Source organism: Sipha flava, unplaced genomic scaffold (genome assembly GCF_003268045.1).
Source record: "Sipha flava isolate LNK unplaced genomic scaffold, YSA_version1 169_pilon_pilon, whole genome shotgun sequence".
In the NCBI taxonomy this organism is placed as follows: domain Eukaryota; kingdom Metazoa; phylum Arthropoda; class Insecta; order Hemiptera; family Aphididae; genus Sipha; species Sipha flava.
Window position 1 is genome coordinate 175768 of NW_020271881.1, and position 27248 is coordinate 203015.

General features: G+C 29.7%; 1 protein-coding gene across 1 annotated transcript in view; it reads left to right on the forward strand.

The window, feature by feature from the left end:
* The window catches only part of LOC112679828, a 36162-nt gene extending 12188 nt beyond the window's left edge, over positions 1-23974 (forward strand). The window contains exons 3-8 of the mRNA XM_025549749.1: positions 15821-17007; positions 17072-17397; positions 17460-17759; positions 18704-19142; positions 22004-22168; positions 23377-23974. Of these exons, the coding sequence (XP_025405534.1) occupies positions 15821-17007; positions 17072-17397; positions 17460-17759; positions 18704-19142; positions 22004-22168; positions 23377-23657 (2698 nt within the window). The 3' untranslated portion in view covers positions 23658-23974. The remainder of the gene's footprint in view (positions 1-15820; positions 17008-17071; positions 17398-17459; positions 17760-18703; positions 19143-22003; positions 22169-23376) is intronic.
* Positions 23975-27248: the final 3274 nt, after the last annotated feature.

Here is a 27248-nt window from a genome sequence, read left to right on the forward strand (position 1 = left end):
AACTGCAGTAAATCGTGTGTTGCAACCAGGGCCGTCCCGAAGGGGGAGTCTTGGGAAGTGTCTCTCACCTGAGTAACTTATTTATTTGCCGTGCGAAATTTTCATAGGATCGGATGCACTTCATGCGCGTGGATTTCAATTAAATACTAATGCACTTTTTGAACGTGTATAAGTGTTCTGAAAATTGTTCAGTGTTACTACGCGCGATTATTATTTATTATTTTTTTTTTCAGAGAGTTTTGTCGGTAACGAACTCGAATCGTATTAACTTTGTACGTATGTATAAATATGTGTATGTCGTAAGAAACACGGAACGTTCTAAAAATCTACATTCCCTGAAGTCGATACCGATTTTTCAAACCAATAACGATACGAATACCCGTTCTAACGTTTTTCTTGTAAATTACCATACACGGCCGTTTCACATTAACATAACAATTTCGTCGAACCGAACGCGTACGGTTAATAATAACAACACTTATTGCGTGTTTCACTCAACAGCCAGCGCTTTTCCCCGTCCGCGCGTATCGCATAATTGCTCACGGTGATGCACGTTGTGCGGTGCACATATTATACTTCATCATTACCAATAACACCACATTACAATAACAATATGTTGGTAAAAAATAATAAAATAAAATAAAAGCGTTCGACAACGACCAGTTGGACGTGTGTGTGCCAGCTGCGTTGTCGACAAACGCTTTACCGGCTGATTGGCCCGGTGAAAACCGATAAATTGGCGGAACCCAAGGCGTATTGATTCTATGCCGCATTTCATTTCCGTGTATCGTTCGGTGACGAATCGACGACGGCGTGACAAAAATTCCGCGCGGGTGGTCTCTCCTCCGCGTGTATTGTTCGCGTAGGAGGTATACGGCTACACATGTAGTACTGTTATCACACGACGTGCGTCGACGCGTATTGTTTTCGGGACCTACGGCCCATAGGGGTACGCTGCTATTACGGGGGCGACCAACGGCCTACGGAGGAATTCGACGTTTACCAGATTGCAATATTTCAGACGCGATATTCATTATTAGAGCTCGAATTTTTATGGCTTGGCATATTGTTTTCGTGCGACCAGAATATATACCCTAATATGATATAAATTCGATTCATGAAATCTCGATTGCAAACATGCAAACTTTTTATTTTAGAACTTTCAGTATATTACTATTACAGTTCAACAATTGCAATATACAATTTAATTAGAATTTAATTGAGCATATTCGTATATAAACACAATATGGTTAATAGAATGTAGATTATGATAAACATAATCCAATTAAAAATAAAATAACAAATAATACCGAACAGATACAATATTAATAGGTTAGGTAAACATAGTACAATAATACTCGTATATAATTTTTTTAGAGATAAAGGTATAATTTTGTCCCCCTCCCAGATAATCCAACAGTACAAATAGCACCTTTCATTAATGAACTCTTATGGATATTATTTAAAAATATTGATACCTAGTACATGCTACCTACAATTTATGTTTATCTAAACCATGAAATGAGTTAAAAGACTTATGTAAAATCAAACAATTAGATATAGTGTATAAAATACATACAATAAAAATATGTTTTAACTGGTGAGGGGGAGGGGTGTCAGGGTTTTGGTAATAATAAATATATTATATTGCCCCCCCTAGGTTTTTTCCCTGTGACGCCACTGTCTGCGCCCATGCAGAGAGCACATTTGGCTGGATTGTCTTTGTCCTTGGTGCAAGTGTCTGTGGAGTGGTCACCCCCACACTTGACGCAGTGTGGAAGATGGTGGCAATAGTTTGCTATGTGACCGTAGTTCTGGCAGTTTATACACTGGGGTGGACCACTGTTGGTCCTATAGGGTAGTTCGAATTTGATTTTGGTATGCGAAATTGTGAACAAATTTAGAATAACTTTGTTGTTGGTGTTGGGTTTTAGTTCCACGAGAAACAGCGAGCACGGGTTGCCGTTTTTGATAACATTTGTGATTCGTCTGGTGGAGTGACCAAGTTTTGAGAATGCGTCAGAAATATCCGAGATGAGTGTTGTATGGTGCAGATTTCTTATTATGACCTTATATGAACGATATGTTGAGGACATGAAGTTGTGAAAACGGGAATCAGTTTCCATTAGATGCTTTGCTATTACAATAAACATAAGACGACCATGAGGGTGAATAATTAAAAATGAAGACGTAGACTTAAAGGTAAACCCATCTGGGCCGGTGATTTGTACCAACACATTTTTGAAAGCGGAGTAGTTGATTATGTTTTTAACATATATTAGCGGAGCCCTGGAGTTGTTCTGTTGAATGTTAGTAGTAATGGAATCATCGATTATGTTTGAAGTAACACAAGAGGTGTCGAGATTGATTTCGTTATCCTCTTCATTCGCCAGAGCAGCGAATTTATTTGACGAGACGGGGTTATAACCCCCCCGAAAATGTTTGATGTATGTATATTGTCTATTGATTATAATAAAAACACAAAATTCAAAAAAAATTTAATGTTACATTTTTTTATAACCCCCCCAAAAAAAAAAAAAAAAATTCTGGATATGCCACTGGTTCATATTATTATAAATTATTAATCATTACTGTAAATTGTGTCAATTTCAATTCACACAAACTTCTTGTCGGATCATCGAAGGTCCTTCAAGTTTGAAAATATCAGCAAAATTATTGTTGTACAGTGTAATCCTGATTCTTAAAGTGCTTAACTTATGTAAAATTTAACTTTAATAAATCGAAAACTAATTTATATATTTTTTTCATATATATTAGCTGTGTTTTCTGATATAAAGTAATTTTAAATAGACATTCAAAGGAGTATACTATATACGTTGAAACGTTATTAACTATTTTTTTTGCATATATTTGTTGAAAAAATAGGTATATTGAATACATTTTATGGCATATAATTGTACCTATATTTTGAAATTTTATATTGCATATTTTTATGAAATTTTGGTCATTAACATCCGAGCTCTATTCATTATCGTTATTACAATGAATTCCGTTGTTTGGGTACACTGTTGCAGCCGGAGGAATACGCGGCCGGAATCCGTTACGGCTTCGTAATACTATTATCGGGCAACCGAATATTCGCGTCTGTCAGCTGCGCACGTATTGTTATTGTACGCAACGCTTCGCTCACACGCTATGTCGACCGATGAATTTGTATTTACGTCTTGCGGACAAACGCGGAATCGGCGGCACATTATAACGCGTTACCGCGTACAGTAAAAGCGAATAATATAAAACTCCCGCGTCGCGCCAAGAAGTTTCGGCCGCACGCGCGTCAGACCTACTTTCGGCCGATTCTTCCGAAATATATATAAATGTATATTATTTTATTCGGTCGTGCCGTGGCTATCACGCGCGTACGTACACATTTACATTTTCGTTTCGCACATAATTCATTGTGACTTATCCGCCAGCGCGGGTGAACACGACCGTTGTTTTGTCATAGACATGCCTGATGCTTTCGGTATAAACGTGTAAATGTGATGTATTATTATTATGGACCGTAATGTCGTGTCTATCACGGAAGACCACGGCGGTAATTCAACGTGCAGTTTCCGCGGTGACCGAAACTGATATAATTTTTTGTTTGCGCAAACAATCTCTGAAATCGGAAACAACTGTATTAAGCTATATAATATTATTATTATATAGCCTTCCGTGCTGCAACTTTCTCGGTTTTCACTCGTCTGTGGATGACGTGCGGCGTGGTGTTTACGGTTGTCCAGCACGCACACATATTCTCATCATCAATAAACGCGTAGCTGGTCTCCTTTGACCGAAATCGAATATAAACGTATAATCTATATATATTGCGCATTACACACACTCACATGTATGTGCTTGAAAGGTACCCATATTCTTTATTGTGTTATGTTCCCATGGGGGATACTTAGCTTTCCGTCGCCTCAGTGACCGCAGTGAAATTCGCTCACATCGTATGCGTTGTATATGCGCAACACTTCCAATTTGAGAATTCGAGGTTCGAATTCGTATTATTTGATTTGGTCAAACCGCAGTCTTACGAGTATTTCGAATACATTGCGCTGCAATGAGCAATTTGCACTGCGACCTTCGATTTCATTTTTTTTTTTTACCGCGTTTTCCAATATATTCTACATACTGTCGAATTATTGATCTTTCCTCTCATCGCACATGACATGTGTGTAAACAAAACTAATTTTATATTTTTCGAACGGACCTTTTATTAGACAAATTTTATTGTAAATACATTTCAATATCCATGTTTAATCTGGTTAAAAATCAATTTTTTTCATATTTAATATTTTAATAACTTGTCTCCGTGATCTCGGATTCACTATTCGATTATATTCAAATCAATATTGTTATTAGAGTATGCATTTCACGTAAACAATGAAAGTTCGTTTTTTTGCATATTGTTTACGCTGAGTCACCGAATGCGAGAAGAATATAATAAACAATAATTGATATGCGAAAATCATTACCAGAATAGGTCAAGCGTAAACCTAGTTAAAGTGTTTATATCGTCACGTACCAATATTGTAATCCAAAAATTCTTCTGGAAAACCCACTACGAATAATTTAATACTGTACAATAATCTATTGTACATTAGTGTACCTACTTAGATGAAATATTTCTTCTCATAAGTCTCACGTTGTGTACTTATGTGTATTACACGTATTGAATTCGCTTTAACCAGTAAAATATTAATTATAATATGATTAGAAATTATTTACAGAAAAGATGGGTTTGATAAAGATTTCAAGTAAGTATAATAATTATTTAAAAGTAAAAACATTTTTACAATTCACAAGTTTATTTTATACAGATACCGTATTTATTCGTTGACTAAGTACAACGATAGTATTTTAAATAACTGCTTTTAATTTAATTTTTAATAGAAGATATTGAAATAAAACTGTTCGGTAGTATGCATACAATATTTAAATATTTTTAGCACTACCAACATTTATTCAAATTAAGTTAGACTGCCATTAAACATTGTATTATTATTTATTAATATTTATTTAATTTATATATTATTTAATTATTAGTTTTTATATTGTACATATACATATACTTGTCTGGTAACAAATAGATTCAAATTGGTGAATGGCATATTATGTTTGTGTACTATTTTTCCTAAAAATTACTAATTATCGTTTGGATAACTAGTAAAATCAGAGCAAATTATATGCATTTTATACAGTATTCATTCATTCACAAGTATTATTAATGATTAAGAGTAAGCTTGAGCGTGTTTGGATTTGTTACTTTTTAAATACTTTAACCAATTACGTAACTCGTACCTAATATTAAATGTACAATTAAACACAATTTATAAAGTTATATACCAATATGTACATTTCTCAAAATTAACCACTTACTATCTGCTGATACACATAAATAACTGTACGTAAATATTATATATTTTTTTACTTTATTATAATTATAAGAATAATGCGTACACATTTATTGTTATAACGTTATAAGTTTAATTCTTACTATACTATAGATAATGATATAGTGAGATAGTATACACATATACAAAATTTAAAATTTAAATATCGTATATATATTTTTCTTATATACTATTGAATTTGTTTGTGATTTAAAATCAAAATAAATAAATTTTTGAGTTCCTATTATGAAATGTCGAGAAATCGTAAATATTATTAATAAAAAAAGAAAGAGCATAATATAAGCGCACCTTCCTGTATTATGCTTTAACCATTGGTATTTACTACCTTACAGTGACTTATATATTATGATCGTATTTATATTTTTACCAAATACCTTCAATTGATTAAAATAATAATATATATACCGTTCCTTGTTTCTTTCTTTTCTTCATTACTTACTATTGTGTTTAAGTAAAAAAAATGATTTTAAAATGATTTTTTTAGCTGATATAGGTTGCAATTATCGGACGTTATTTTTAGAAAAAAATAACTTTCGGGAGTGATTTTCAAAGATTTACTTTTATTAATACTTTTTTTATGCTTTTATCTGGCAATGAGTTGACAAATGACCGTCATTGTAATTAGTCCTACACTTGGTATCAGTTTCATACCAAAATCCCCTTCCAATAAAAAAAGAAAAAACTTCTGTTTTAATAAATTCAAACAATTTTCTATAAAATGGTAGTGTATCTATTATCTGGAGAAGTAAAACATTATCAATATAGCTACATCTCTTGCAACTCGTCTTTCATGATATTTCTTTAAATCTCTACATTTTTTTACGTAATTGTATGTTGTATATGAAAACAACAAGTACGATATAACTAAGATATACTCCTTTTTGTCAATTAGTTAAACAATAACCACTTTAAATTGGAATTAACACTCTGTATATAGACTTGTTCATTTATTTTTATTGCCTTAAAAAATATCAATTTTACATAACTCAAGTAATCAAAAATAGTGACACAGTTCTCATTTATTATAGCATGTAAGAAAATTATAATCAGTAATAAGAGTAGATTCAAATTTACAATATCTTGATTATACTAAATTACTCACTTGAATTTATATTTAAAAGTGTCGAATCATAGATAAAATAAAATTTTTTTTACAATCCATTCACATAATATAAGTATGTACATAACTAATCAGTTCACAAAGTATTATATCACTAAAATTATAAATAGAATTTTTTGAAATTAAATAAGTTGAATTTTAAAATAAAGACTAATACGTTGTTTAATATTCAACACAGCTATAAAAATATTATTTTTACTATTTATTATATTTTTATCATACAAACCAAACAAATTATTTAAGTCCTTAGTATTGATCTTTAAAAGGTATTTTATCATTGGGTCTCTTACCTTAAAAAAAAATAATGAAATACACATGGGTAAATTATTAGTATGAAAAAAAAATGGTAGGGTATTAGAATGTTTCATTGCTCGTGAGCACTAGGTAAGTAAGTACCGTTATAACTTCGTCATTCCTCGGAGTTTAGGTCATTGACTCGCCCAGCTATTTGTCCATATCATATGTTAAGATATACACGGTACATTTTTATATTCATACATGTGTATAAGTTATATTATCACTTGCATCTTAATTTAATTCGATTAATTTATGAACCAGTAGTGTTAAGATAATAACGTTATTCACTTATTAATCACCGTAACCAGAATTTTACTTGGGAACACATAAATTATATCGTTTTATAACTATACAAAATAATACATAAATAAATGTATTATAATTATTATGTAGATTTTATTAATCAAATAGTTTATATTGAAAATATTTATTCATTATTATATATTTTATAAGAAGATATTTTGAAATTTGATAGACATGTACCCCAGAAAGCTCTTCGGAAATAACATTACAATATTTTGATGAGAACGGTCAAGTGAATAATAACCAATTTTTCATAAACGTTTTTCAGATTAGATTATTTTAAATTTGAATAAAACGAATATACCATCCACAGTTCACTGATTCAAAATTCGGTTTTAATTTATATAGGTAATCGTTTCAAACAATTTCAACTAAGTGTTTCACGATGGTGTTAAATTAATTTTAAGAGGAAACTTGAGAAAATATTTCACTAGGACTAGGTTCTCTAGCATTTAAATAATAGTGACACATTATGAAATAATAGGTGTATAATTTTGTAAAATGGTTTTTAATCCAAGACATATTTAATGAGCAAAATATTATTTATGTAGTATTTTTTCATTCTTCAGGCGGCTGTAGTAGAACACAGGAATTATTTTGCAACCACGGAAATGTAGAACTATTTTAGACCATGTGACAAATTCGACTTGTAAGAATGTAAATTGTTAAATAATACGTGTCTGACAAATAAATTATTATGATTTGTGAGAGGTAACCGAACCATATGATCAAATTATTTGCAAAAGCTCCAATGACATTTTCGAGATCAATATACATAAGCACCGAATTTAATAACTAGATTACGTACTAATATTGCCAATACCTTGTCGACTCAATAGGCATAAGAAATATTTTTTTCTGATTGCCTCAACATTTTTATACTTATGGTATTTTTGTTGGTTAAGTTTTCTTAATATTTAAAAAAAAGATGCTTTTGAATGTATAAGTTTATAATTTTTAAAATATATATTCTTATAGAGAAGAGTGCAAAATATTTAATAGTTAAAAAATTATCACAGTTTACTAGCAAATTAATTTGACCAATCCTTTGTTTTCATTCTTCTAGGTTAGACTTATTGAGGACTATATAAATTATCACGATTATCAATCACTCCATAATTTTAGTACGCAATATAATATGTTATAAGTATAGTACTATCTATTTAGATTAATAAATTTAAATATTAATAAATTGAAAATGAATGTAATCTTTGAAAATTTGTAAGTACCTAAGGTTTAAGGGTGGGGGCTTAAGTCTCCATAGGCCCCCTTGTTTCCACATCTATTCATAATTCACTTTTGTACTTGTATATTGTATAATGAACATCCAAAAATAATCTTATTATTACTCAGGTCTGAGCATAAATATATAAATACAAGCGAAGCAAATGAATCTGGTGAATACGACGGATAAAATCAGTTGGTCGGTTAATTTGTATATATATCTATAGCGAATACTTGGTATACGACTTGCAGCCCAATTTAATAATGAGGTGTGGGAGTCATTCTTATAGGTTATCTTCGTTAGTCGATTTAATTGTATCTGAATTTATTATAATAGTATATTTTATTTTTTAATGTGTGATTCTCGCATTCTTGTCACAATTTACAAAAGTATTTCCGTTTGATACACATACTCCAAACACACCGTTAATTTGTTTTGTTTACATTTTTTTCTGAAATCCAATTATTTGTGCTTATTATAATTAATGTTTCTTTTATATTTTTGTAAGATTATTAAACATATTATTAAATATTATTAAACAACCACAGTAAAAATAAATTGTAATCACAGATTTATAAAGCTTTATCGATCGATTCATATCTGTTAGAAAAAATTGTACATTTTTACGAAAATCAGCTACGTAAATCATTGTGGCATACTTTTTATCATTTGAAATAGAAACTTGGTTGTTATTTATACACAACAAAAGCAGTTAGTATAGTTTCTTAACGTAAACGTGGCTAAGAAGCCACATATTAATAATTTAATAATAAATAATAATACAATTAAATAATAATAAATAATACAATGATAGTATAATTATTAATCATTTAATTTATAATTTAGTTTTAATACTATACAACGACTTAACGCAACGAAAATTAATTTGAAAGTTATTTTGAAAATCAACCGGTTTTTTCTTCTACATATTATCGCCAGAAAAATAATTTTACCCTTTCTCAAACATGGCATCAAACCGAGTTTTTGGAATCTTATATCGAATAGTTGGAAATGCTGAAATATCTTTCCTTTCTTCCGTTGGGAGTGTTTAATTGGAGAACTGAACTGTTTATTAGTTCCTTATCCAGTATATATAATAGGCGTAAAATGTTATTACCTACCGTTAAATATTCGACTGGCATGCGCATAGGCATCATTACGGGGTAGCGAGGGGTAGCTATTGCCACTCCACCATTTTTATTGGGGTAGCCAATTAATAGCTATGACACCCCACGAAAAATGTATGTAACATTTTATTGTTTTTTCAGAAATTAATCAAATATAATCTTAATCTATCTAATATATATATATATATAATCAAAATACTATTTAGTCACTGATCGTTGATTGTTGTATTTTTATCAACTCTTATGAACAATTCACTTGGACTGTTCACTTTGGATGTGTTCTAGAGGTCAACTATGTAAATTATGCTCAATATTTCATAATTTGTTATTGTGTATTATGTATTTAACGTTCAAAGTGTTAAATGTTGACTAGTTTTATTTTTTTTAGAATTTACACAGTCAATGTGGGAGGGGGTGGGTGTGGGCTAAAGCTCATTAGCCTTCCTCCCTCTGGGTTGCCAATTTTGCTACCCTATGGTTTTATTCCAAATGACGCCCCTGGTTAACTAGAGAGAACTTATAGACCTATCTTGGATTGTAATTTATAGTTTTCTATAAAATAATAGTTTGTGATATGTCGCAGGTAATCGTGAGTTTTATGTCTGACAACATTTCGTTCTACACTTTTCGTTTACACGTTAACACATATGTGTGTGTACACAATTCAAGTAGTAATATACTGTTTCGTGCCCATGCACTGTTCCGACTTTTTATCGGTGAACAATAAAATGGACCATATTAATAAACCACCCTAACAACGTTTGCAGTCGTAGCGGTACATACACAATGTATTTTTTCAGTCCCATGAAAATAAATAAATAAACAAACGACCTGAGAACAAAACCTCTCTAATACCGCTCGTGTTTACTTGTTTACTGTTGGCGCATAACTGTATGCCGCATGGTCTGCGGATACCGTTTTTCGGGTCATCCGGTTTACTAGTTTTGGCGGCCGTAATCCAAAATATAGGTAATTAAAACAATCATAAAATTTTTATGCCACGGGTGTGCGAGCCGAGTGGTCACTCCGAATCCCATAATACTTTCGCGTAATAGGTCTTCGCGCCGCTGTCCGTCTCTTGACCGGAACACATTTTCTCCGTTATGACGTGTTCACCGGTAATGTATGCATGTTAATGGTTATTAAACATAAACTCTACGTATGCGTGCCGGGCAACTATAACACAACGGTCACCTAAATACACCCACAGTAGGTGGGTAAAATACGCCGTACACACTTTGTACACGTCGGTACGGTGTATAATATTTATTACAACGGGCCGTAGGAATCTGTACAATGGACGTATTTACGTATTTAATTATACATTTTGTGTGGATGTATTTTTAAAAAATAATTTACAGACTGCTTTTCGTTTCGGAATCGCATCGGACGTTCATACGGTGAAAAATATTGTTCCCTTATAGTGTACGATTTCGCGTACAATTTACGTTTCCTGTTGTATGTAAACAGTTATGAATTTGTGTTATAATATCGTTTAGTCGCTACCATAATTGTGACGTCTATTTGAATAATATTATTATTATTGTAAAATGTGGTTACAGTTATAGCTTTCCAATTTTTTTTTTTTTGTCACGATTATTATCCATTAATTTGTATAATAAGTTCTGTAACAATAATTTTTTTGAATGCAAAACTCGTCTCTGTTTTGTTTAAATTACATTGTCCATCATTGCGGAAGTTGAAAATCGTTTTTGAATATTTTTATGAAATCGATTCAACCCTGAAACGCGATATCGAAGGTAATACTAGAACATAGTATGCATCTATGCATAATCATTTTGTGGGAGAATTGCTATTAGGTACAATTTTGCTATAGATAGATAGTATCGTCTCGGTGGTTCGTACAAAATATGTTTATTCATTGATAATACTATGACTTGCATAAACATATAACGTAGACCATCTCTATCCAATGCATTGGATCGTATTTTATGAAAAAAATAAAATTGTTTTCTGGCGGTTAATAGTTTCAAAACAATAGTAAAATATAATTAAACACATAAATAATTTATAACAAATTATTTTATACTACAAATAATATCAATAAAATAAAATACAATGTATAAAAATAAAAGTTCTTGGTTTGAGTGTTATTGATGTGTAAATAAATATTTATGACTTCTTTCGCACCGAGGATAAAAGTAAAACGAAATAATACGATTGAAAATTATTTTCGTATTTATTTGTAATAATTAATAATTTTCTAATAAATTATTCATACATTTAATAGTACTTCATTGTTTTCTTGAAATGTTATTTTCATAATTGTATGAGCATATTGTACAATAGATATTTTAGGTACATAAATATATCTATAACTAATATTTATATAGGTGTATAGTACTACAAAAAGAGTTCATGTAACATTTTTGAAACTAATGCGTTTCGTGTAATAATGCGTGTTCTCTTGGTAGCCGATAGGAAATCGATAGTTTACAAATACGCGATATACAACGGTCAGAGACCTAACGGTCTTAATTATCAGAATCATCGTTTATCCACTTGATGGTAACTGTCCAGAGCATGTTTAAAACCCGTTCGCGAATGAAAATGATCTTAGCTTTATTTCTCGTTTATAGACGGACATGTTCAGAACTGAAAAAACACCAATATTCATGCTTGTAAAAAATATTAATGATTATCACGCTTAATTCACCATGTAATTTATTTTAAAAAAAACACACATAACCTAATATATTAAATCTCATTTATTTTAATATATTAAAACACTTAATTTTCGTTTACATAAAAAATAATATTTTATTCATATCCAATTTTTCTCCGATCGGAAATATAACATAATATTATATATATTTGTTTAATAAACCTAAATAAGGTAACTTATAAAGTAGATATATTCAAAACAACCATCAAGTAATTATTAATCAAACTCATTTTATTATTAAATCATGAAAGTAAAATATTCAAGTAATATAATAATACTTCATTTTCACAAAATATAAAATCTAATTGAATTTGAGTTCTCGGTACAGATAAATTCTGAAATAATTACATAATTATTGGAACTATTAAATTGATTTCAATCTTCTTTTCTGAAAATGGAATCTTCTCTCGATTTCATTATAAGAATATTTTTCCTTTCACTATCTACATAAAAATTACAATGTTTATGGTACTTAGGTATAATGTTCAGCTCTGTTGTGATTGTCTATAAATACAATGAATTTTATGGCCTTCTGCAGTTGTCCAACAATAACACAATTCATTCAAAATAGTTTAAATCAATTATTTTCAAATGATTATTTTATAATTTTAACACAGACCAATTCATATTGAATATAAATATCTACTTCCTATAAATTTAAAAATAAAATAATTCGTTTATTAAAAACTGCAGTGAAACCAGATAAATTATTATTATTGTATATACAACCAAATAAAATCAACATAAATAATATAAATATTAAAAAAATTAAAAAAAAAAAAAAACATTACTATTTAACTTTTTTTTTTCAAAAGAATCTCTAAAATGTATGATAACTGATCACTATACTAGATTTGGTTTACTTAAACTTGCTTTTTGATGTATTCTAAATATTATCTTTTCATTGATACTTCTTTTTATATGACAATTTTCATTAACAAATGTAAAATTTTTTTGTCACACACGAATTGCCTCCCATAAATTTTTTTTAAAAAAGGTTACTCGAATTACCTCCCGATTTAAAAAATATTATTCATTCAATAGTCTCCTATTTTAGGTAGTGACCTTTTTGCATAGGAATCAATTTCTATTTCGATTTTTTTAAAACTAAAGATAATTATACATAGGTTTTAGGTACACGACTGCAGTTATAATCTTAAATAAATTAGGTAATAAGTTAATAGATTTAATGTCAATTAAAGTTAATAAATAGTTGTCATAAATTAAAATTGTTAAAAATCAATTTATAAAAAAATAAATTATATAAAATAGCATTATGTTTTACAGCAAAAATACAGCAGTCATAAATAATAATAAAAAACAGTAAATAAATATCAATACGTTTAAAGTCAAAAATTTAAATTAGGCTTTTTGTATTTTTCCGAAGTTTACATTTATTTGCCAATAATTCTAAGAATTGAAATTCGGAAAAATTTTTTTTTTTTGTACATGTCCATCGTTTGATGTCGTTAACCAAGTTCTTTTGGAACCCAAACTTAAATCCATCCACAATCAGTGCTCGACTTTAGGGGGGACGCAGGGGGACGGAGTAATCCTTCTAATTTTTAGAAATTTTAGTGTCCTCCTACAGGTTGTATACGAAAAAAAAAATTGACTACTATTTATGAGATATATATACTTTTTAAATACGCAATACTTTATCATATGCCTAAACATTCGTTTTCGTGAACGTGTTTATACGTTATAATTAGAATGCTTAACAAGTTTTGGGGATGCAATTTTTTTTTAAGCAAACAGAGTCCCCCTTCTTTAATTTTGCCAAATCAAGCACTGTCCACAACTAAAATTGTTTTTCTTTTCTCACTATTCACATTCATTTTTTTATAAAATGTTCAATATTGTGTATGTCCGTATAAAATAAAATAAAAGTGTTTTAACGTTATTATACACATAACGGTTGCGCAAACGAAACTGACAATATTGAACTAGTGGTATTGAATACCATAGTCAACTAATCTTTAACTGATAATTAATTACGATAAGATTATTGCAATCAACAAATTAATCTGTCTGAGAAATACTGTATGTCATAAAAATAATATTTTTAAACATTACGGAAAACGATCAAATAATCGGTAGTACCTATCTACACGTCAGCTATCGATATATTAATTAATAATCAAGGTATTCTATGGAGGCAATTCGAGTGAATGGTTTGGGTATACTCGAATTGCCTCCTGAGTAAATTCGAGTGAAAAAAGGTCACTTACCTGACTTTGGGAGGTAATTCGAAAGTCACCAATGTTTTTGATGAATTTTGGTCGTTATATTTCGTTATATCTATCAGTATATAATATTGTATATATTAACTACCTATTATAGTACATATATAAATTAAAATTTACATTAATGTATGCATTAAATTTGTTCGATAATATTTTGTATACTTTACAAATAAATGGCGTATGATTTATAAAATGAAAATAATTGTATTTAATAAACAAAACACGAAGTAGCCAAATGTTAAATATATTTTGAATAAGCTTACCTTTTCCGATAAAACAAGATCATGAGAATTCGGTTTTTTATTTTATTTGTTTTTTTTTCTACTAAAAACCTATTTATACATAACTTGAGTGCATATAATACAGTTACGTATATCTACCGTGTATTTTAAAACTACTTGAGTTTAACTTATGGCATTTAGATTAGTGTAGATTAAATGTGTTAAAAGGCAATTCATTGTGTATAGAAGATAATCCCCACAAAATTAAGAATTTTTCAGTTCTGATATCATTCATTTTCGAATGATAATCTAAAAATCAAAGTAAAAAATTAAGGTTAAAACAAGGTTGCATAAAACTAATGAATTGTTTCAATAATTTTTTATTATGTTACCAATTACAACTATTTTTCATAATATAATGTTTCATGAGTCATCAACTGTGGGCGTTTGATGTGGGCGTCATCAACATAATCTTAATTATGTTTATTCAGATATATAATTAAATTTTTTCTTCGAGTTATCGAAACGCACAAAGATTAAAATATCTCTTTTTTCCTAATTCGAAAACTAGCTATACTGGCTACTCCTAATTAGTATTAATATGATTCTTAAATGAAAAGATCTTTTACTTTTGTTCGAAAATAGACAAACAGGTATTATTTAATACAAGATTTATTACATATATTTTACAAATTATAATAAATATTTAGGTTTGAAAATTATTGCTTGTGTAATTAATTAAATTATGATTAAGTACAATAAATGGTAATAAATTATCCTTTCACCTTGTTTAACGACTAAAATATAAATTATTATAAATTTTATACATAAATAATATAATAGAAACTGTAAAATATTTCATTAAGCTGTAGATACATACAGTGAAATCTTTTCAGTTGAATAATTTTCTTAGATTCTATAGATAACACCCCGATATCTATTCTCTGTCATACAAAACTAAAAATTTAAATTCAAATATAAATGTAAAATTAAATACTTGTTAAAGTATTTTCAATGAAAAATATTATTGTTGTACTCGTATATATATATACTATCAACTGAATACAATATATATATCATATACTTGCTACATTTATATTATCACGTCTATGGACTATAAATGCATGTTAATATATTAATCTAACGGTTTTCGTTTTTTATTTTTGTTTCAGGGGTTATTTTAGGTTACTATGCCTTTTGGTATGTCTTTGCATAAGCAAATCACAGGCTCAATGTCCGTGGCAAGCCGATCAATCAGCCACAGAATTACATTCATCTTGTATATGTTCAGTAAATATGGCTCAAGAATTATCAGTGCAGTGTGATCTTGTAAATTACGAATCATTATTACAAACGCTTGAAAAATATTCACAAGAAACCTTAGATTTACTTTATATAAATAATAGCTCAATAAAAACTATTAATGATTCTAATTTTGCCAATCTTAAAATACACAATTTGCAATTATCTGGATGTCAAATACAATCTATTTCACAGCGAGCGTTTAAAGGACTAGAACCGTATTTAAGACATTTAAGTTTACAAGACAATAAAATTGACCAAGTGCCAATAAGTAGTTTAGAAGGGCTGATCAACTTGACATTGTTGGATCTTTCTAGAAATCGAATTTCTAGAGTTTCAGATGATGCGTTCGCCTCTTTAAAAAATTTACAAACGATTAAATTGGCAGATAATAATCTCACGTTATCTAAAAATGCATTTAGAGGTCTCGAAAATAGTTTGAAGAACTTAAATCTAAAAGGAACAAATCAGAAATCATTACCGGAGTGTATACGAAATTTAAAAAATTTAGCATTTTTAGATTTAGCTCAAAATATTTTAAGTGAGTTACCGGGATCTGCTGGACATGTATTTCAAGGATTAGGAGCATTGACAGCTCTAAACTTGGAAAGAAACGTCATTCAGTCACTCGGAGAATCAACATTTGATGGTGTCAAAGATACTCTTAGTTCACTTAGTTTGCTTAATAATTTACTCACCGATTATCCAACTACAGCCATTAGCAAATTACCAGAACTTAGAGTGTTAGATCTTGGTTTTAACCTTATCACCGAAATACCCAATGACGCGTTCCTAGAAAATCCTTCTTTAACCTTATTAGCGTTAGATGGAAACCCTATCGAAACTATTCCCAAAAAGGCATTTTCACACCTAAATACTACATTACGCGGACTTAGTTTGGGAGGGCGCTACTTACAATGCGATTGTCGGATTCGATGGGTCATAGAATGGATAAAAAATGGAGATTTACAAGTGACCAGTAGAGAAAGAAATCCACAGTTTTGTGCTACTCCGGCGTATCTTAAAAATAAACATTTCTACAAAATTGATCCTTCGGGTAAAATAATAATTTATTTTTTATCATAGTTTTTTATCATTGTTTTAATATATTTATGTTGCAGAAATGGTGTGTGATAATGATCAAAGTCCATCAGATGCGTCGACAATATTAGAAACTAATCCAGACGAAGAAAACGTTGAATCTCAACGTCCACTTGGGACAGGCGTAGGATATGTTAGTCCGACAAATATTTCACCTGAAATCCCTGTTTCGAAAAATAAGTTAAAGAAAAATCCTCCAATCTCAGAAGTTGAAGTGGTAAAATCTACAAATCCCTCAGAATTGTTAGCGAGTATGGATACTACTAGAACTATTTCTTCGACTACAGAGAGTACAACAATTGCGATCGACATGACTACTAAGTATTCTATACAAAATTCTACAAATGTAAGATGTTATTTTTTTACCGATTTACAATATCAACATGAAATGTATAATTATGATTTTAGGCGAAACCGACGAATTCAAGCCGTAAAACAAACATGGTAATAACGCGACCGCAAGCGGCGCAGACGTCACAGAAACCACCGTTGATAATGGGCAGTTACCCGAAAAAACAAGCCCAAGAAGTCATTATTAGAAGTGTCCATCGACAAGATAACTCCGTGATAATTCAATGGGATTCCGAAACGGCCAACATCCTAGGGTTCCGAGTGGTGTATCGGCTTTTTGGCGATCGCACGTTCAAGCAAGGCCCACCATTGGAGACCAGCGAACGCGAGTTCAAAATCAAAAACGTACCGTACCAGGTGAGTGTTACCCGTCCAACGGTGGCGCGTAAAGAATTAATTTCGAATGTGAAAGGAAGACGGGTTTATAAAGCAAGGATAGATCCGATTAATATGATCGATCAACGTGCGTAATACTAATCGTACATTTTGGGTTAATCCGCACCCAAAAAACTGTCCACCGTATAAGCCAAAGGCCTGATTTAAGAATTCAGACGAAGTGAAAAACGTTGTGTTTTTCACTTTTTTTTTTTTTTAAATATTACGCTCTGCTTGTATATTTTTTGTACGATGAAATTAGTTGTATTCTAGGAAAAAAAAGTTCACGAAAACTCGAGGGCTCCTCGTAACGGCGTCCATAAGCATGTCGCGTCTAAATACACGACCCCGTCCACTACGTGCCGCGCACTGTCGACAACACCAGAACATATTTTAAGTAATTTTCACTGGGTGGCACTTTAATAAAAATGTCTATCAGAAAAACATACAAGAAAAATCAATTCCTGTCATTACGCTCGTTATGAAAAAGTGTTGGTTAGTGACACGACGATCACCCACCACTGGGTAGCATTCAATTACCATTGGGGACATGGGCGCAATTAGAGTAAAAAAATATATTTTTCAATCACTGGCTCTCAGAAACTTTTTTTCCACCCTTCACCCTCAATGAAAAATGTGCTTATCGGAAAGGAAGTAAAACTTAAAAATAAAAATTTAATTTAATTTTTTTAGTAGTAATCATATCATTTTTTTTTTATTTATCAATATAATAATATAAAGTTCTGTGTGGTTTTGGGGAGACTTTGGTTGTTTTTAAGGGAGCTTAGCCCCTACAGCCCCTCCCTAATTGCGTCTATTCCTGGGAGAGGGAGTACTAGTGCTACGTACATTATACATTAAAATATGCTCCTTGAGCAACACTGTTGGATGAATTACTCGATGTAAAACGTGACGGTCGTTCGCAGGAATGCATCATCGTGTGCGTAATATCCCTGGAGGAGATTAATGTGACGCCGGATACGGTGCCTTACAGCCAGTGTCGCGAAATCCGCACGGCAGTAACGGCGACCAGCAACATGGACCGGATCACGATCGCGGCCAGCGCGGCCATATGCGGCACGGTGCTAATTGCCGTCGTCGTGTTCATAGCGGCCAGCAAGCGCCGCGCCAAAAAGCTCCAGGCGCTGCACAACTCGGTCGCGCCTTGTCACCCGACCAAGTCCGGCGTACCCGTCGGCACGTTACCGATGAACTGCTATGCCACCGGACCGAACACTAGCCAGATGCCCTCGCTGGCGGCCCTGAACGCGTTTAACGGCCACAAGGACTGGGACCAAGGGTCAGTGTACAGCAACCGGAGTCTGAACCCGGCCCGGATGTACCGTGTGGCCGACACCAGACAGGGTAAGATGATCGTTGAGCCGTGTGCCAAAATGACATAATTTTTGTTTAGGGGGCATACCCATGTTCGATGTAAAAATATCCGCATAGGGCCCCCTCAACTTGACGCATTTGCCACACGGTTTTTTTTTTTTTTTATAACTCTGATATTCAATTCGATTTTATTTTATATATTTTGAATTTTCCTGATTTTTCAACGTAAATTTGCATATTTTTTTTTTCTTTCGTATTCATAGTCCGTTCTATATATCTTTAATTGTACACAGAAAACATTGGCGTTAATGCGATGCAAACATAAAATATATTAAAAATATTTGATGTACGTCTTGCCTTCTTGGCATTATCGTAGTCTGCCATGATTTCTATAATTTTCTAATCGCAAACCCGTTATTTAAGTTTTATGTTTGGAATTATCTGTGGTTTACGAGTACATGCGTTTTTGTTTAGATTTTAAGTTCTAAGTTAGCCGAAGATCCATATATATTTTTTTTTTTTTACTTTTTAAAATACCTAAAGTCAAGTTAAAACTTAGAAAACTATTGAATGTACCATACATATTAAATATATAAACAATTTTCTAAAAGTTGACAATTTCGAAGAATAAACAAAATGTGTAATAATTGTTCGGGTACGACTTCTCAGTACGAGAAAGTATTTAAAATAAATATAAATATTAAATTACCATTTATCTTGAGTTTTCATGACATGAGATAAATAATAATAAAGCGATACACAATTAACTTAAGCTAGAGGTAGATCTAGAAATATGAAATAGGAGGGCTAATTTGTACTTACAGAAAAACAAAATATATAATTTTAGTAAATACATATTTATATTACTTATAATATATTTTAAAATTATAAAATATTAAAAATGTATATATTTATTAGTATTTTAACCAATCTTCAATTAAAGACATAACTGATAAGTATTTATTACATACTACATTATATATAACACTCCAAAGAAGAGAGGGCTAAAGTTTTTTGGCCCTCTCTCTTAGATCTTTGCCCAAATTTAACTTTGATAAATGGAAATCAGTGACGTGTTAAAATATAATTTTCAAGGAATTTGTTCACGTCTGATGGTTGGTAAAGTCACAGTGAAAGTTCAAGCTATAATTACTCAATACATATAGACATCTATATTTTCTTATGATTAATGAAATCCTTATAACAGTTAACTGGATCTTGAAATATTAGTTTTTTCTTGCATCAAAAAAAAATCCAGGGTACCACTGTACTAGCTGATGCGAATTATTAATAAATAAATACATTTATTGTTTAGAAATGAATATCTGTTACTTTCAAAATAATAATCGTGTCCAGTGAACCATACGTTATATGACACAATTATATAATATGATGAGTTAAATACTTAAATAGGTGAAACACATTTCCATCAAAATTTACTTTTTCGTATTTTCACCAATTCCATTAGATGCAATTAAATTATTTTTTTTTTTTTTCATCTTATGGCAGTATGATCTTTTTGTTTTTCTATCAATTATATGTTATATTTATTTTGTTTTATTGCGAAAAACAATTTTCACCCGTATATATAAAATAAGAATTCTTAGCTTATATATTCGTAGAATAAAAGAAATAATTCAACAACCCCTATTTTGATGACCTAGTCATTATTGGTTAATTTAATAGTTATACTATTCTTACATCAAGCGTTATGATTAGGCTTAAATGTACTCAAGTTTTTGTAGCACAAAACACAATTCTTCTATCTTGTATTTTACAAGTTTCAACATAGACTAAATGCCTGAACACTAAATTTACAATGTCCTTAAATGAGAATGAGATACTAGTTTTGTAAAACATTTTCAATTTAAATATACCTACTCCGTAAACACATTTTTTGTACTTTATAATTATTATAAATTATAATGGTAAATTTCATAAACTAGTACCTATTAAATATCGTTAGTTATTTCAAAACGTTTGTTATCCACCGTTATTATGCTATCGGACCAACAGCCATTTAACAGCCAATAGACCAAAGTGATAATACGATGAGAATTTTTTATGAACGGTGTTTTATTTTGAATTATAGTAGATATATAAGTCACGCACAATTTTTTCAAAGTCGTAGGTACCATACAAATGTATGTGAAAATATAACTAATTCGGGTATTACAATTACATACGGCGTTATCTGGAAGATGAGAAATGATATGTGTGAGTGATTGTGAATTATGAAAGAGATATATTTATAAATAATTAAAATACAATTAATACTTTTGATCATTTTTCTGAAATACTAAAAAAATTTATTTGCAAATTATAATGATCATTTGTTGTTCAAAATTTTATCTCAAATGTAATATCCAAGAGATTATATTACTAATAGTTCATTTTTAATCATTATGCAACACACACACATATATATATATCAATATATAAGGAGATATGATTTAATTATATATCAATATATTATTCACGATAATTTGAATACTTTAATAGATTAAAAAAAAAAAAAATGATCCACACACCACTGGTACACATTGTATTATAACCAGGGTTGGATCGAAGAGATGGGAGCTAAGGGTTGCTATAACTCAGGGCCACAAGTTGAAAGAGGCCACACTGTGTTTTATAATCGTCGGTTAACAAATAAAAAGTATTATTTTACCAAATAATTGGGACTATACAACAATATACTATTCTTATTTTAATTAATATTTATTAGAAATTACTAAATCTAAATAAGTTAATAAAATTTTTTTGGGTGAAAGGGCTTGGCCAAAAGTAATAGCCCCTCTCCTGTTATATTATGACCATAATCTAGCCTTGATCGTTACTCGTATTTTGTACGGAGAATCTCCAAGCTCAACATGTTTTCTTTTTTCTAGGTTGCAATGAAGATTTACACTCCAACATTTCAAACTTTAGTTCAAAACCACCGAAAATGCGGTCGGTCGCCGACGGTCAGTCACAGAACAGTTTTTCGAACAACTCCATGAGATACTTGGGCGGTAATAATGCGTACGCGTCGGATCTCGTCAACTCAAGACCGGGTAAGTTCTTGGCGTTTGCACAACGATCAATGGTCGATGATGATTAATACGCGGCTGTTAAATCAGTTATTGTTCTCGTCAATGTGATTTACCTAACCCATAGGCGCAATTAGATTAAAAAATTTGGGAGCCTTCAGCTCCAAAATTTTTATTTTATCTGTTCTCTAATTATAATTATAGTTTAACTCAATACCAACAAATTACTGTTAATATATTATAGTATGGTTTATACATTATAGGTATATTATATAGGCGGCGTCGCGAAAGCATTGCGCATGCAGTTCTCGCGGCGTCGTTGGTTAAAACAGGAAAAAAAAATGTTATATTATACAATCTATAAACTTTGTATATTGAAGATAATGGGAAATTAAAATACATTATATACTATTATTATACTATTTACTATTAAATCGTTGAGTATGTAGAAATTTTAATTGGAGGGTTCGGACCCGAACCCCTCCTTTGGATACGCCCTTGCTCTCAATATTAAGTATTTTGAAAACCGTTCCTGTGACATATTAAACCTGAGATAATTATTAATTCTTCTCATTGCAGAAAATTACTTTTCACAAGTAGCCGGACTGATTGGAATAGTGATAGCCAATTTAATAATTTTATAAAGATTTGGGAACGTATCTTTAGATATATTTTCTTTAATGGTTAAAGAGTTAAAAACTCTTTTTACCATATTTTTCAAAACAGTCATCTCACACATTAATTCATTAGAGATGACTTCAAACAAATTCTGTAAAGTAAAATACAAATATACAATTGTTTAATGAAAAACAGTAATTAAATAAAAAAAAACCTTATACTGATTTATAAATAATGATGATCTTTTAAAGTTTAATTTTAATAAGTTATCTACACAAGTCGCAATTTGAATGCTCTCTTCAGAAAATCTTTCTTTCATTAAACATATTATTATATCTAATACTGGATAAAAAGCGACGTAACTAAAACCGTGATTATAATATTGTTACTAAAAATAAATAAAAATAAATGTATTTTATTCATTTTTTCAGTAGCAATCACATAAATTTTTTTAATTTATCAATATAATTATATAAGGTTCTGTATAGTTTTTTTTTGGGGGGGCTTTGTATGTTTTCGAGGGGGCTTAGCCCCTCCAGCCATCCCTAATTGCACCTACGATCTAACCTAACCACACCGGCGTAATATAATAACACGACACATGTTTGATACAGAGTTAAGGCAATCGCGGCAGTCGTTAGCAGTGTCCGAGCGAATGTCGCACATCAGTTATCCGGGCAGTGCCCGCACGAACACTTCGCGAAACAAGCCTAGGCAACGATCGAGGACTCGGGAGGGCACGCAAAATAGACCACCCAGCCGATACAGCCACAGTGGATCCCATCACAACCTCAACAATTACTGCGGCGACACGTCGGACAATTGGACCGATCACGACATGGACATATACATGACTAGGAACCCGACTGCTAGAAACGGTCTTGTGCCACTGTAATAAGTATTATAATATTATGACGTATGATAATAAGTGAAAAAAAAAACGAATAAAAAAACAACACTGAGCTCAATTGAAATTTATTTATTTTTAACGTGATAATTGTTTATATAACAATAATTATCATGATTACACTTTCATTTGTTTAATTAGAAGTAAAAGCGTCTATTGTAATCATTGACCATGGTTAATGTTTCGATTTGGAGTCGTCCATACTTTATACGTACGTTAATGTTTGTTCCACGAGTTTGATTTTTCATTACACGTTAATTATAATATTTAATTTTTAAGTACAAATAATATAATCTAATTTTTAATCGAATAGTAAAATTATTATGTTAAATGCAATTAATGTTCAAAATGTTTAGCTTTAATTTATTATATTTAGTTATTATTTTTGTACAGACTGGACAAAAATTGTTTCGTTTATAAAAAATTAAACTTATATCTGATAACATAAAGATACATGTATCTATATATCGTATATTTTTTTGTAGAATATAAAAATGTATATGTTTTAAGAGATTTCAAATAAAATGAACAATATTATTTTCACTATAAAGCAATAATACGATCGAGGTACTACCATTACTTGTTTGTATCGAATAATGTTCAACTTCACTCCTCAGAATTCATTTAGTTCAATAGTATACTCTAATATTATTAATCAAATGTATAATTAACTGTTGTTCGTATATTTATCATACGAATAATAGAAATTGACTATCAACTCATAATAATGTATACATTATACATTAATATGAATTGATAACTAATTTAAATAATAGCCAATTTCTCGAGTAAATAATATATTATGTAATTCAATAAATAAATTTATGTATAGTATTTTGTTATTATTATATAAATTCAATGACTTGATTTATGTAAATTCCAGACACCAACATTATAAATGTAATATGTTAAGATAATATAATAAATTATAAAAATTATAGTAACAATACTACTATAGTCAATGACATGATCATCGTATAACATTTTTAAATGAAAATAAATACACAATTTTCAATCATTAAATTATGATATAAATCGTCGAAGTAAAATGTGGCCTACGTCAAGGGGACACATTGTCGCCAATGTTGTTCAATATTGCTCTTGAATGGGTAGTAAGAACAGCCAACGAAATTCAAAAAAAGGGAAATAGTTGAAAACCATCCCTTGTCTATGTAGATGATGTAGTCATCCTGGGAAGCTGCAGAAATAAGGTAAAGCAAACCACAAAAAATCTCTTAGAAGCAGACAAGGTCATGGTCTAGAAATTTACCAGGAGTAAACAAAATATATGTTTATCTCACAAAACGATAGTAATACCTAAATTTACAATTAGACTCATATATTTTTGAAAAGGTAGAAGGGTTTCAATATTTAGGATTAAATATAAACGACAAAAAAAACGAACACAAACACGGAAAAAAAAATTATTAAGTCCAACTATAATTATAGTTAGTCTATCTGTAAAATTTGACTCAATATGGCACAGCCATATTTTTGGTTCCTTATACTAATTATCTAATTAAATTATATATTAAACTAATATTTATCTAAACTCATATAGGTAAAAGTTTTTAGTTAACACAACTACTTATTATTTAATTAAATTTCAACCATTTATTTTGGTTTAAAGAATAATTTAAAGATGTGCAATTCTAACTAAATAATTTAATTCATGTTACCAAATTTAGAAGTCATTTTAACTACATATTCAGCTGATTTAACTTATTTTTATCTGGTAAAATCATTAAAAAAAAAAAAAAAAAAAAAAAAAATGGTGAAATGCTAATGCAACTAAATCAGTTCTGCTTACTACATAATTTCAGTAAACATACCATATTATTGTAGTCTTATAAAATAATAAAGTGGTAAAAATTAAATAAACAAGAAAACAAATTATAAATAAAACTTATTTATTATATAATTACATAATGAAATTAATATGTACACACATTACACATGAAATACATTACAAGAAAAAATGACATACCTAATTAATTTAAATTAAATTTATTGTTTAGCTATTAAAACAATTAATGAACAAAACAAATAATATTTATCATTTTGGTATAAAATATAATTTATTAGGCTTAATACAATTTAAAGTAGGTTCGTTTTACAATCTAAGCTATTTAGTGAGCAAGATATTAATTTTGAAGTTAAACTCACATTATAGGATTGCAAATGTTCATCAAAATTATTGCATATTACAAACGGATTCTCTGAAATGTCATTTGCAATACATAATGATAATACTAAACCAAAGATCGGTAAAATATTTGGATCATCACTTAATTGTATAAGTACGGTCATATTGTTGAAGTTATATATTGTACCTTTAAAATTAACCCAAGAAAAGAATGATAATTATCAATTAAAAAATTAAAACTGTTCGTTAACAATTCGGAATTATTATAGATTTTTAGTTTTGGTGGTGTTATTAATATATGACGTCCTAATTTTGTGCTATGAAAAATTTTATTTTTGACAAAATTCTGTTTTAAGGCTAATGTATAACATACATTTTTTCTATAAGTTAAATATTTAGCTGTATCATTGAGTTGTTTATGTTTTAACTCAAACCTCATCGACCAAATTAATGATAGTGGACCAAATTTCTTTATTATCATGGGGTAATGTACCATGTGATGAAATTTTGGTTTCAAATTTGTATTAATAAATTTCATATACATTTCATGATGTTCGGTAATAAGAGTTGAGCAAAGATTTATGTCATCATATTTAATGCTTTTTTCTAAAAGAAACTAATAATTTGTCGAAGATTTATATACAAATTCCAGATTTCTAAATTTAATGGAATTAAATCTCCTATAATTAAAGCTTAATACTTTGTAAAAAATAGCATTTCATTTGCAAACACCTTAATTATACTATTTTTTAATAGAGCAGGGAATAAAAGAAGAATTCTGTTACAAATATCAATTGTTTCATAGTTAAATGATTTCTGACAATTCTATTATTTAATGCTTCAATTGTAAAATAATTAAAATCAAAATCATTTTTTTTAGCATTACATCAATATCATATTTACATATACCTTCTAATATATCATGTATAATATCAACCAAAAAATTCAAGGTTAAATGAAAAGAATTTATTTGATTGAAAACACAAAATTCTTTTATTCCAATATCAGTTAAATTATTAATTACAATATCCTAGTTATAATAAATTTAATTTCTCATAAATCTATTAATTTGTTTTACTTGATTGCATTCAAATTTTGATGATTTGCAAAAACGACAAAGACATTTTGCAATGAAACTTTCACTGAATCCTTGTATTAAATGTAATCCCAAGTTATCCCAAAAATTAAACCTAAATAAAAATTAATTTTATAAATTTTGAGTTTATACAAAATGTCAATTCCAACATCTTCTAAACATTTTAATTCCAATATAATTTCTGCAAATATCACTTAATTTTCGAATTTTCGTCTATCACTAGATTTAAATAATTGCACTAAAAATATATTTTCCAATGAAGATGAAATTTCAGTAATACATTTTTTTATTGTGCCCTGAATGTTAGTCTAATGGATAATAATACTACCAATAATAG